Raw genomic sequence first — 14,465 nt, 5'->3', positions numbered from 1 at the left:
AAAAAAAAAAAAAAAAAAAAAAAAAAAAGAGGTAAAGGGCCCAGCTACGTGTTCACAGAGCAGGCAGAAAGTATGAAATTTAGATTTGATAACCAGCCTAGGGAGAGAGTGATTCACTGCTCCCAACTGGGATGCTTCTGCCATAAGAAGGGAGATGGATCCAGGTGGGACAAAAGATTTCACCTACTGAGAGCTTCACAGACGGAGGAAAGAACAAAGGCATGAGAGTGAGGGAGGGACTTGGGGCATTCACAGTAATATGGCTGATTGATTCTGTTGTTGGAGCAGAGAGGGTGAGGTTGGGAGGGGCAGTCACAGAGTTAGAGAGATACAGGGTGTGGAGTGTCTCCGTTATCATGAGAATTAGTTTGGACTCTACCCATTTGTTTGGACTCTGTATGGATTATGGGGGACTGCTAAGTAGTCCTAAGCATTAGAATCAACTTCGTGATTTAGCCAAATAATTTTGGTAGCAATATGGAGAAGGAATTAGAAGAGGGGTGAGCCCAACCAAAGAGACAGATTGAGAGATGAGAGATGATTAAAATGATCCAGGCCAGTGAATGAAAGGAAAGCTGAGTGAAGGCATTGGCAGTGTGTACTGTGAAGGGGTAGATTTTAGAGAAATTAAGAGGTGGAATGGAGACTTATCAGATGGGGCAGGACTCTTAATGAATCTTCATTATCAGCTGATCAGTACAATCCAAACTGGACTCCAGCAGCTTTACAAAACCATCCTTTTCAGGAAACTGAGGCAGCACAGCCCAGGAGTTAAAAGTATGAGATCTGGAGCAAACTATCTAAAAGTATGAGCTCTGGAGCAAACTATCTGGGTTCACACCCAGGTTCCTGCACTCTCTTGCTGTGAGACCTCTCAGGCTGGCTGTGTCACCCCTCTGGCTGCAGTCTTTCCTCTGTAAAGAAGAAACAAGAAAACTATCAGCTTCGAAGAGCTGTTTTGGGGGACTAAATTAGATATATGTAAAACGTTTGGACCAATGTCTGCTACATCATAAGTAGTCAGGGACATTGGCTATTGTCATTTTTCTTTTACAAGCTGAAAGTAACTTTGGAAATGTATCAAGCTGTATTATTGTACTTTATAAATCATGGCAGTTTATGAATAAGTGATGCTAGCATTTAATCATTCTTGCTTTCTGATGAAATCATTTTCTTCACTTTTGAACAAGGAAACAGAAAATTTAATCAAGAAGGCCAGCTTATCTTTAGGAGGCAGAAAGATAAAGTATGATGTTGCTGAGATATCCATGGTCAAACCAGAGTATAAGGCTCAACTAGTAAAGTAGTTACATATAGAACCTTGTCTTCATTCATTCATTTACTTGGCCAACTCCTATTTCCAAGATAACATCTTTTAAATTTAAATCCAGATCCTAACAAGAGAGCTTTGTATGACTTATTAGTTTCATTAGTGTCACTTAAAATCCAATCAACTGGATATCAACTGAAGGACCCCGGGATGAGGTCAGTCTGTCCAAATGGAAATGATCATAACAATGATTTATAGCACTGGTATGGGCAGTGACTGTGGACAAGAGAACAGGATCACATGGTCCAGGAGGGGAATCAGACTCCTCTGTTCCCGCTGTCCCCATCCCTGTATGTCTGCCTAGCTCCTAGGAGGTGCTTAATAAGTATTCATACTTAAGAAGTATGAATTCTCAGACAACTTTTTTTTACATCAAAATAAGTAAGTGCAGTTTCAGTCAGGAAAATTGGAGACTGATTTGAGTCAATGTAATTAATTTATTGTTTTTGGCCATGCTGTGCAGCATGAGGGATCTCAGTTCCCCAACCAGGGATCAAACCTGTGCCCGCTGCACTGGGAGCACAGAGTCTTAACCACTGGACCACCAGGGAAGTGCCAGAGATTGACTTAAAGAGTCTGTCTCAAACAATTTGACACAGCTGTCGACTAAATAATAGTGACAAGTAGGCTTGCTTTGGAAATGGGGGTAAGGGCTATTTCAGACAAACTCTGAGAAGACTCAAGATTTTTAAGAGTTTTAAGGGACAAGCTCTGAAAATGATATCTAAATCCACCAAATAGGGAGGAAATTTTAATATCCTGTCTAGAAGTTCACACTTTTCAGCTATCCCCATCCCCAGAACTCAGGCTCTAGCATTAAGGACAGGAAGGCCTGTCAGAGCTGAGGGTTCTCACGTTGGTGTTCGTCAGCCCAGGCCGGCCATGGGAGGAGAATACTATCTGTAGGGCCCAAGGTCATAAGGGCATTTATTACAAGGAAGGACATGGCAGCTGCCTCTAACGGCCCCCTTTACCAGCTTGTTGGAAGTGACTTCCCAATCCAGCACCCAGAGTCCCCCAAACCTCCCCTTATAACACCTCCCCCATGAGCACCAGTCTTCTTCTCAGAACCATCACACAGCCTGCCGTCTGTGTCCTTCCACTCTTCCCAGGTCCCTGTCACCTGCAGACATTCCAAGAGCAGGATGTAGCCTTTCCTCTTCACAATCATTCAGGAACAATGCAAATAGGTACGAAAGAAAGATCTTCTATCTTCCATAAAAGATGAGAATGGAAACCTAATTTTTATCTGGAGTCTAGATTGAACCGCCCATCACCATCATTCTAACTAACTTCCCTTGCTTGCTGCAACTCTTTCCTTAATGAAATGTTAGCCTATTTAGTAAATTTAATGGTACTGTCATATCTATGGAGGAAAAGATTTGATGATATCCATTATCACTGGTTTATAGACACTATTCTCTTCCTGCACTCAGTGGAACTTGGTGAGGAAGTTGGATTAGCCACCTTTGTGATTGTGTCAAGTTAAACAAAGGTGTATCTCTATAGTACTATGTTAATCTATGACTTTTTCTAGCCATTTTAATGGTCATTTGGATTTCTGCATGGTCAAACAATGAACTGTCTGTATATTGTCCTTTGATTTGGTCTAAACTACAAGACCCAATTGGAATTCTGCAGTAGACCCATACATTCTCTGTACTTCTCATTACTCTTTCAGAGCGACCATTTCTCTTTTTCTGCTGCCACTCTCAGAAGCCTGTCCTAGTTGAGGCCTCTCTACCAGACTCCCTTCAAAACTAAGAACTTTTGATTTTGCAAACATAGTTCTGTCTTGTGCCTTATTCACTCACGATTATGTTCTTGGCTATTTCCACTGATCGTTATTCTGTTCACCCTAGTTGATGCCACCTTACATGGCAACAAAACTTCAAATTCACTTACTTCTCGAGGCTAAATATTTTCTCTTCTATTGGATGGCAAGGTGTAAACTCAGCTTAAAATTACAATCCCTTTAGTCCCAGATTTAGAGGTGATGCCAAGAAGATTGGTTGAAGATTTAAGCTATCTCAAACTTTTTGCAGCCCAGGAGTTCCTCCAGTTTTTGTTGGCAAAACATTTCCTCCTCTGAAGATTTCTAAAGTTTGTTTTTCAATTCCATATTTCGTAAGTATATTTTCCTTTATTTTTCTACTCGAAATTAAAAGTCCATATCCCTTATCAAAACCATAACTCAAAATACAATCAATGTAGTATTTTATTTTTTACATCTTTATTGGAGTATAATTGCTTTACAATGGTGTGTTAGTTTCTGCTTTATAACAAAGTGAATCAGTTTTACATATACATATGTTCCCAAATCTCTTCCCTCTTGCGTCTCCCTCCCTCCCACCCTCCCTATCCCACCGCTCCAGGCAGTCACAAAGCACGGAGCTGATCTCCCTGTGCTATGCAGCTGCTTCCCACTAGCTATCTACCTTACGTTTGGTAGTGTATATATGTCCATGCCTCTCTCTCGCTTTGTCACAGCTTACCCTCCCCCCTCCCCATATCCTCAAGTCCATTCTCTAGTAGGTCTGTGTCTTTATTCCTGTCTTACCCCTAGGTTCTTCATGACATTTTATTTTTCTTAAATTCCATATATACGTGTTAGCATACGGTATTTGTCTTTCTCTTTCTGACTTATGTCACTCTGTATGACAGACTCTAGGTCTATCCACCTCATTACAAGTAGCTCAATTTTGTTTCTTTTTGTGGCTGAGTAATATTCCATTCTATATATGTGCCACATCTTCTTTATCCATTCATCCAGTGATGGACACTTAGGTAGTTTCCATCTCCGAGCTATTGTAAATAGAGCTGCAATGAACATTGTGGTACATGACTCTTTTTGAATTATGGTTTTCTCAGGGCATATGCCTAGTAGTCAGATCTGGGTCATATGGTAGTTCTATTTGTAGTCTTTTAAGGAACCTCCATACAGTTCTCCATAGTGGCTGTACCAATTCACATTCCCAGCAGCAGTGCAAGAGTGCTCCCTTTTCTCCACACCCTCTCCAGCATTTATTGTTTCTAGATTTTTTGATGATGGCCATTCTGACTGGTGTGAGATGATATCTCATTGTAGTTTTGACTTGCATTTCTCTAACGGTTAATGATGTTGAGCATTCTTTCATGTGTTTGTTGGCAGTCTGTATATCTTCTTTGGAGAAATGTCTATTTAGGTCTTCTGCCCACTTTTGGATTGGGTTGGTTGTTTTTATGTTATTGAGCTGCATGAGCTGCTTATAAATTTTGGAGATTAATCCTTTGTCAGTTGCTTCATTTTCAAATATTTTCTCCCATTATGAGGGCTGTCTTTTGGTCTTGTTTATGGTTTCCTTTGCTGTGCAAAACCTTTGAAGTTTCATTAGGTGTCATTTGTTTATTTTTGTTTATATTTCCATTTCTCTAGGAGGTGGGTCAAAAAGGATCTTGCTGTGATTTATGTCATAGAGTGTTCTGCCTATGTTTTCCTCTAAGAGTTTGATATTTTCTGGCCTTACATTTAGGTCTTTAATCCATTTTGAGCTTATTTTTGTGTATGGTGTTAGGGAGTGATCTAATGTCATACTTTAACATATACCTGTCCAGTTTTCCCGGCACCACTTATTGAACAGGCTGTCCTTTCTCCACTCTACATTCCTACCTCCTTTATCAAAGATAAGGTGACCATATGTGCGTGGGTTTATCTCTGGGCTTTCTATCCTGTTCCATTGATCTATATTTCTGTTTTTGTGCCAGTACCATACTGTCTTGATTACTGTAGCTTTGTAGTACACTCTGGAGTCAGGGAGCCTGATTCCTCCTGCTCCGTTTTTTGTTCTCAAGATTGCTTTGGCTATTCAGGGTCTTTTGTGTTTCCATACAAATTGTGAAATTTTTTGTTCTAGTTCTGTGAAAAATGCCAGTGGTAGTTTGATAGGGATTGCATTGAATGTGTAGATTGCTTTAGATAGTATACTCATTTTCACAATGTTGATTCTTCCAATCCAAGAATATGGTATATCTCTCCATCTATTGTATCATCTTTAATTTCTTTCATCAGTGTCTTATAATTTTCTGCATACAGGTCTTTTGTCTCCTTAGGTAGGTTTATTCCTAGATATTTTATTCTTTTTGTTGCAGTGGTAAATGGGAGTGTTTTCTTGATCTCACTTTCAGATTTTTCATCATTAGTGTATAGGAATGCCAGAGATTTCTGAGCATTAATTTTGTATCTGGCTACTTTACCAAATTCATTGATTAGATCTAGTAGTTTTCTGGTAGCATCTTTAGGATTCTCTATGTATAGTGTCATGTCATCTGCAAACAGTGACAGCTTTACTTCTTCTTTTCTGATTTGGATTCCTTTTATTTCCTTTTCTTCTCTGATTGCTGTGGCTAAAACTTCCAAAAGTATGTTGAATAAGAGTGGTGAGAGTGGGCAACCTTGTCTTGTTCCTGGTCTTAGTGGGAATGCTTTCAGATTTTCACCATTGAGGATGATGTTGGCTGTGGGTTTGTCATATATGGCCTTTATTATGTTGAGGTAAGTTCCCTCTATGCCTACTTTCTTCAGGGTTTTTATCATAAATGGGTGTTGAATTTTGTCGAAAGCTTTCTCTGCATCTATTGAGATGATCATATGGTTTTTCTCCTTCAATTTGTTAATATGGTGTATCACATTGGTTGATTTGCGTATATTGAAGAATCCTTGCATTCCTGGAATAAACCCCACTTGATCATGGTGTGTGTTCCTTTTAATGTGCTGTTGGATTCTGTTTGCTAGTATTTTGTTGAGGATTTTTGCATCTATGTTCATCAGTGATATTGGCCTGCAGTTTTCTTTCTTTGTGACATTCTTGTCTGATTTTGGTATCAACGTGATGGTGGCCTCGTAGAATGAGTTTGGGAGTGTTCCTCCCTCTGCTATATTTTGGAAGAGTTTGAGAAGGATAGGTGTTAGCTCTTCTCTAAAAGGTTGGTAGAATTCCCCTGTGAAGCCATCTGGTCCTTGGCTTTTGTTTGTTGGAAGATTTTTAATCACAGTTTCAATTTCAGTGCTTGTGATTGGTCTGTTCATATTTTCTATTTCTTCCTGATTCAGTTTTGGCAGGTTGTGCATTTCTAAGAATTTGTCCATTTCTTCCAGGTTTTCCATTTTTTTGGCATAGAGTTGCTTGTAGTAATCTCTCATAATCCTTTGTATGTCTGCAGTGTCAGTTGTTACTTCTCCTTTTTCATTTCGAATTATATTGATTTGAGTCTTCTTCCTTTTTTTCTTGATGAGTCTGGCTAATTGTTTATCAATTTCGTTTATCTTCTCAAAGAACCAGCTTTTAGCTTTATTGATCTTTGCTATCATTTCCTTCATTTCTTTTTCATTTATTTCTTATCTGATTTTTATGATTTCTTTCCTTCTGCTAACTTTGGGGTGTTTTTGTTCTTCTTTCTCTAATTGCTTTAGGTGCAAGTTTAGGTTGTTTATTCGAGGTGTTTCCTGTTTCTTAAGGTAGGATTGTATTGCTATAATCTTCCCTCTTAGAACTGCTTTTGCTGCATCCCATAGGTTTTGAGCCCTTGTGTCTCCATTGGCATTTGTTTCTATGTATTTTTTTATTTCCTCTTTGATTTCTTCAGTGATCACTTTGTTATTAAGTAGTATAATGTTTAGCCTCCATGTGTTTGTATTTTTTACAGACTTTTCCTGTAATTCATATCTAGTCTCATAGCGTTGTGGCTGGAAAAGATATTTGACACAATTTTAATTCTCTTAAATTTACCAGGGCTTGATTTGTGACCCAGAATATGATCTATCCTGGAGAATGTTCCATGAGCACTTGAGAAAAATGTGTATTATGTTGTTTTTGGATGGAATGTCCTATAAATATCAATTAAGTCCATCTTGTTTAATGTATCATTTAAAGCTTGTGTTTCCTTATTTATTTTCATTTTGGATGATCTGTACATTGGTGAAAGTGGGGTGTTAAAGTCCCCTACTATTATTGTGTTACTATCAATTTCCCCTTATATGGCTGTTAGTATTTGCCTTATGTATTGAGTTGCTTCTGTGTTGGGTGCATAAATATTTATAATTGTTATATCTTCTTCTTGGATTGATCCCTTGATCATTATGTACTGTCCTTCTTTGTCTCTTCTAATAGTCTTTATTTTAAAGTCTATTTTGTCTGAAATGAGAATTGCTACTCCAGCTTTCTTTTGGTTTCCATATGCATGGAATATCTTTTTCCATCCCCTTACTTTCAGTCTGTATGTGTCCCTAGGTCTGAAGTGGGTCTTTTGTAGACAGCATGTATATGGGTCTTGTTTTTGTATCCATTCAGCCAATCTGTGTCTTTTGATGGGAGCATTTAGTCCATTTACATTTAAGGTAATTATCAATATGTATGTTCCTATTCCCATTTTCTTAATTGTTTTGGGTTCATTATTGTTGGTCTTTTCCTTCTCTTGTGTTTCTTGCCTAGAGAAGTTCCTTTAGCATTTGTTGTAAAGCTGGTTTGGTGGTGCTGAACTCTCTCAGCTTTTGCTTGTTTGTAAAGTTTTTAATTTCTCCATAAAATCTGAATGAGATCCTTGCTGGGTAGAGTAATCTTGGTTGCAGGTTTTTCTCCTTCATCATGTTAAATATGCCCTGCCAGTCCCTTCTGCCTTGCAGAGTTTCTGCAGAAAGATCAGCTCTTAACCATATGGGGATTCTCTTGTGTGTTGTTTTTCCCTTACTGCTTTTAATATGTTTTCTTTGTATTTATTTATTTATTTATTTTTGTGGTGTGCGGGCCTCTCACTGTTGTGGCCCCTCCCACCGCACAGCCCAGGCTCCGGATGCGCAGGCCCAGTCGCCATGGCTCACACACACACCCAGTCCGCGGCATGCGGGATCCTCCTGGATTGGGGCACAAACCCGTGTCCCCTGCATCGGCAGGCGGACTCCCAACCACTGCGCCACCAGGGAAGCCTGTATTTAATTTTTGACAGTTTGATTAATATGTGTGTTGGCGTATTTCTCCTTGCATTTATCCTGTATGGGACTCTCTGTGCTTCCTGGACTTGATTAACTATTTCCTTTCCCATATTAGGGAAGTTTTCAACTATAATCTCTTCAAATACTTTCTCAGTTCCTTTTTCTCTTCTTCTTCTGGAACCCGTATAATTCGAATGTTAGTGCATTTAATGTTGTCCCAGAGGTCTCTGAGACTGTCCTCAATTCTTTTCATTCTTTTTTCTTTATTCTGCTCTGAAGTAGTTATTTCCACTATTCTACCTTCCAGGTCACTTATCTGTTCTTCTGCCTCAGTTATTCTGCTATTGACCCCATCTAGAGTATTTTTAATTCCATTTATTGTGCTGTTGATCGTTGTTTGTTTCATCTTTAGTTCTTCTAGATTCTTGTTAAATGTTTCTTGCATTTTGTCTATTCTATTTCCAAGATTTTGGATCACCTTTACTATCATTATTCTGAATTCTGTTTCAGGCAGACTGCCTATTTCCTCTTCATTTGTTAGGTCTGGTGGGTTTTTATCTTGCTCCTTCATCTGCTGTGTGTTTTCCTGTCTTCTCATTTTGCTTATCTTACTGTGTTTGGGGTCTCCTTTTTGCTGGCTGCAGGTTCATAGTTCCTGTTGTTTTTGGTGTTTGTCCCCAGTGGCTAAGGTTGGTTCAGTGGGTTGTGTATGCTTCCTGGTGGAGGGGACTACTGCCTGTGTCCTGGTGGATAAGGCTGGATCTTGTCTTTCTGGTGGGCCGATCCACATCTGATGGTGTGTTTTGGGGTGTCTGTGGACTTATGATTTTAGGCAGCCTCTCTGCTAATGGTTGCGGTTGTGTTCCTGTCTGCTAGTTGTTTGTCATAGGGTGTCCAGTACTGTAGCTTGCTGGTCGTTGAGTGAAGCTGGGTGCTGGTGTTGAGATGGAGATCTCTGGGAGATTTTCACCATTTGATATTATGTGTAGCTTGGAGGTCTCTTGTGGACCAGTGTCCTGAAGTTGGCTCTCCCACCTCAGAGGCACAGCACTGTCTCCTGGCTGCAGCAACAAGAGTGTTTCATCCACATGGCTCAGAATAAAAGGGAGAAAAAGTATAAAGAAAGAATTAGTAGAATTAGAAAGAAAGAAAGAAAGGAGGAAAGAAAGAAAGAAAGGAGGGAGGGAGGGAGGAAGGAAGAAAGGAAGGAAGGAAGGAGGGAAGGAAGGAAAAAAGAAAGAAAGAAGATAAAGTAAAATAAAATAAAGTAAGATAAAATATAATATAGTTATTAAAATAAAAATAAATATTAAGAAAAAAAATTTTTTAATTAAACAAAAAACATGGATAGATAGAACCCTAGGAGAAATGGTGGAAGCAAAGCAATACAGAAAAAATCTCACACAGAAACATACACCCTCACAAAAAGAGGAAAATGGAAAAAAAACATAAATCTTGCTCTCAAAGTCCACCTCCTGAATTTGGGATGATTCATTGTCTAAAGGAGGGAAGGAAAGAAAGAAAGAGAGAGAGAGAGAGAGAGAGAGAGAGAGAGAAAGAAGAAAAAGTAAAATAAAATAAAGTTATTAAAATTAAAAAATAACTACTAAATTAAAAATTAAAAAAAAAAAATGGATGGATAGAACCCTGGTACAAATGGTGGAAGCAAAGCTATACCAACAAAATCTCACACAGAAGCATACACATACACACTCACAAAAGGAGGAAAAGGTGAAAAAATCATAAATCTTGCTCTCAAAGTCCACCTCCTCAATTTGGGATGATTCGTTGTCTATTCATATATTCCACAGATTTAGGGTACATCAAGTTGATTGTGGAGCTTTAATCCGCTGCTTCTGAGGCTGCTGGAAGGGATTTCCCTTTCTCTTCTTTGTTCTCACAGCTCACAAGGGGCTCAGCTTTGGATTTGGCCCCGCCTCTGCGTGTAGGTCACCAGAGGGCGTCTGTTCTTCGCTCAGACAGGACGGGGTTAAAGGAGCAGCTGCTTTGGGAACTCTGGCTCACTCAGGCAGGGGGGAGGGAGGGGTACGGAGTGCGGGGCGAGGTGCAGCTGCAAAGGCTGACGTGACGTTGCACCAGCCTGAGGTGCACCGTGCGTTTTCCCGGGGAAGTTGTCCCTGGACCCGGGACCCTGGCAGTGGCGGGCTGCACAGGCTCCCCGGAAGGAGGGTGTGGATAGTGACCTGTGGTCGCACACAGGCTTCTTGTTGGCGGCAGCAGCAGCCTTAGCGTCTCATGCCCGTCTCTGGGGTCTGCACTTTTAGCTGCGGCTCACGCCCGTCTCTGGAGTTGTTTAAGCAGCACTCTTAATCCCCTCTCTTCGCGCACCAGGAAACAAAGAGGGAAGAAAAAGTCTCTTGCAGGTCCAGGTCCAGACTTTTCCCCAGACTCCCTCCCGGCTAGCCGTGGTGCACTAACCCACTGCAGGCTGTGTTCATGCTGCCAACCCCAGTCCTCTCCCTACGCTCTGACCGAAGCCCGAGCCTCAGCTCCCAGCCCCGCCCGCCCCGGTGGGTGAGCAGACAAGCCTCTCGGGCTGGTGAGTGCCAGTCAGCACCATCCTCTGAGCGGGAATCTCTCCGGTTTGCCCTCTGCACCCCTGTGGCTGTGCTCTCCTCCTCGGCCCCGAAGCTCCCCCTCCGCCACCCGCAGTCTCCACCCGCGAAGGGGCTTCCTAGTGTGTGGAAACCTTTCCTCCTTCACAGCTCCCTCCCACTGGTGCAGGTCCCGTCCCTATCCTTTTGTCTCTGTTTATTCTTTTTTCTTTTGCCCTACCCAGGTACGTGGGGAGTTTCTTGCCTTTTGGGAGGTCTGAGGTCTTCTGCCTGTGTTCAGTAGGTGTTCTGTAAGAGTTGTTCCACGTGTAGATGTGTATCTGTGGGGAGGAAGGTGATCTCCACATCTTACTCTTCCACCATCTTCCCCTCATTTCAATGTAGTATTTTATATGCTTCAGGAGTTCAGCAATTATTACCTTTTATATACAAAATATATAAATGTTGAACAAATATTTATTTTGATTATAAATGCTTCTTGGGGTACTTTTCCCCATTATTTTATTTAAATGTTAATGCATGAATGTTTTCTTTTTAACAAACTAGCATTTCTAGCATGTTTAATAATATTGCAATACTAACTATCCAGTTATAAATATATTGGATTTTTTTTTTTTTTATCGTTTCAGGTGGAGGAGGCCTTGGAAGCTGTCAAAAATGCTACAAATGAGCAAGACCTTGCAAATCGCTTTAAAGAATTTGGAAAAGAGATGGTGAAACTTAACTATGTAGCTGCAAGAAGACAACAGGTGGGAAAGATTTTGGAAATCTAGGGGAGAAAGTGAGTGAGTTTAAGTAACCTTGTAGTTTTGTAGGCCTGGACAGTGGATCAGCTGCATCTGCCAGCTATCAGATCATCAGATGCCTTAGGAACCTGTGATCACAAAGACATCTTCCCACTCGGGCCCGTTCTGACCCTACCGTACAGCGCTGGTACTCCCTGGGTACTCTCGGGCCCCTGCGTACTTACAGTAGGTCACAGGCCACCTGCTTCGCTGGTAGGAACCACCACGCCAGCCCTACCACACTCTAACCTTTCTTTTTTTGGACTTTTATATTTATTTTTTTATGGAAGTATCGTTGATTAACAATGTTGTGTTAATTTTGACTGTACAGCAAAGTGATTCAGTTATACATATATTGATATATACGTTTTAAAATATTCTCTTCCATCATGGTTTATCTCAGGATATTGAACATAGTTCCCTGTGCTATACAGCAAGACCCTTTTGTTATGCACTCCATGTGTAACTGTTTGCATCTGCTAACCCCAAACTCCGTCACTCCCCCACCACCCTCCCTCTTCACGACCACAAGCCTGTTCTCTATGTCTGAGCACACTCTAACCTTTTGTTCACACTTGGAATAGCTCCCGATTGAAATATAAATAATATCAAACTGTGGTGTGATGCTGTGGCCACTCCCTGGGCACTGTTCTTAGCCCTCACTTTTTATCTCCCAGCCCTGTGGACAGCACCGTGCATATACACACCCCAAGTGTGTAGTATGTACAGTGAAACTTTTATCAAAGAGATTAAGTAAACACGAAGAAAAATAGAGAAAAGACAGAGAGAGAGAGAGAGAAAGAAAGAGAGAGAAGGGAATGGACAGGGGAGGGAGAGCACAGGTAGCAAGTCACTTTGATGAAGGTGGTTGACCTGGGGTTTTCTTTGCCTCCCTTTTGTCTCAAGATGACCCTCTCCATTTAGCCAGCTCTATTTGTTCAGTAGGTACCATTAGAATTTTGTTTCCAAAGAGTGTGTCTTTTTCTTTCTTCTTAGAAAAAACATCTTTAAATGTGGAGAGGTTAGTTAAAATCCTATTCACCCATCTTCTTGACCATTCCCAGGATTCTTTAACATTTTGGGCACTTCCTAGTGACTTTTTCTAAGGTTCTCTATGACCAACAGGAGAATTCTAGTGAACATTTGTTGAGTGTTCATCTGTGCCAGACTGAAGTGACACCCGTATTACAAACTTGACCAACATCTAGTCCCTTCCCCTAAAGAGCTTCCAGTGTCCTTTGTGGTGGGCACACAGTCATGATTTTAGTTCAGGAGATTATTTTTAAGTATCTTGTTATTAGCAGAATCCTTTGTTCAAGTGGACTCTTGTGTGGTAGCCCGCCATGTAATGTGGTTAGGAGCGAAGTTACTCTGAAGCACAGGTTTAAGGCCCAAAAGCCACTTAGCTTGTTTAAACAACTGAAAAAAAAATGCACTGAATCTTGATTTCAGTGAACCAACGGGGAGGCTGGGGAGAGCGTTGGGTGCTAGGACACTCAGAGTCTTGCAGAGTGTTTGGATTTTATTGTAAGTGAATTGGTAGTAATTGAATAGTTCAGAGTTTGGCATCAAAGTCTCAGATTTACAGTTTAATGTTATTCTAGGTACATTGCAAAGAGGGGGTAGCATGGAAGAGGAGAGACTAGTTGTAGTTGGCGGGGGGCACTGAAGTCATCTAGGTGAGCGATGCTGGTGATTCTGGAAAATCTTTATCAAAAGTTCAGGCTCTCGTTCAATTTGTCCAAAAGAATTTGATGAGGAACACAAAACACAGAGGAAAAAATAAATACACACACTGAGTCTGAGGCGCAAAGAGAACAAAGACACAGTTTATTCAGGACAGAAGCAAAAGTTACACACTCAGAGAAGAGTGTGGATGTCCTCTAGAGTGAGGGGTGCCACCCAGGGTTGTTGATCCCCTTTTTGTCTTATTTTTAGCACTTTGAATGAGTGGGGGTCTTTTTGATTAGGGGGGAATATTCTTTGAGCAGAGGGTTGAGGTGTGGCCTGGATTTGCACCAGGTTACATCAGCTTCTGGTCCTGTGCATTTATCTCCTGAAGCCACCCTACATGGGCTCTAGGAGTTGTTTTCCCTTAAATTGTCCCTTACTATTTGAGTGCCATACTTGGAAGGTCCTATAGGGTCATCAGCAACCTGTGCATTTTTATTGCACATGCTCCATTGTTTTTCATGGTCAGAGTTTCTTGCTCAGATGCTACAAAGTTTCTGTTTTAGATGCCATTCCTCCATGCATCATGGCCTCAGTAAGGGCAAAACAAGGAGGTAGCTTTGCCTTCTGACTAATGTCTGTACATGAGGAGGCTGTCCTGGGGCCCGGCTGTGTCTTTTCTGCCTCAGTGGTGGTCTCAAATAGCTTGGCAGCAGTACCGGTGGAGAAAGGCATAGGGAGTCCACGTTTATTTTGAAAATAGAACACTCAGGACCTGCTGTGCAATTGGCTGTGGGAGTTTAGGGAGTGACAGCAACCAGTTCACATCTGAGGTTCTGTTTGAGCAAATGGGTAAATGGTGAGGAATTTACTGAGATGGGTGAAGACTGGAAAGGGAACAGTGAGGGTTCAAGATCAAGATTTCATACTTAGATGCATTGATTTTGAGATGCTTGTAAAATCATGTAGAAATGTCAAAAGGAGAGAGATGTGGTTTGGAGATAGAAACAAGTCATCAGCCTGTAGCTGGTATTAATATCCACAATAATATATGAGATATTCATTTGAGAATGCCCATAAATATAATTTATTTTTATCTCATAAACCTTGTTTTAACTAATTGCTATTTCACACTCTTT

At 40.9% G+C, this 14,465-nt stretch overlaps 1 protein-coding gene across 1 annotated transcript in view; it reads left to right on the top strand.

Annotated features, from left to right (window-relative positions):
• LOC103087504 (catenin alpha-2) overlaps window positions 1–14,465 on the top strand; it is a 310,874-nt gene that overhangs the window by 240,977 nt on the left and 55,432 nt on the right. Inside the window, exon 5 of the mRNA XM_007465356.1 lies at window positions 11,500–11,619. Coding sequence (XP_007465418.1) covers window positions 11,500–11,619 — 120 coding nt within the window. The remainder of the gene's footprint in view (window positions 1–11,499; window positions 11,620–14,465) is intronic.

The sequence above is a fragment of the Lipotes vexillifer genome, unplaced genomic scaffold (assembly GCF_000442215.2).
Source record: "Lipotes vexillifer unplaced genomic scaffold, Lipotes_vexillifer_v1.1 scaffold1324, whole genome shotgun sequence".
NCBI lineage: Eukaryota > Metazoa > Chordata > Mammalia > Artiodactyla > Lipotidae > Lipotes > Lipotes vexillifer.
The sequence above is the reverse complement of the archived record's forward strand: the minus strand, read 5'-3'. Positions and strand labels throughout refer to the sequence as shown.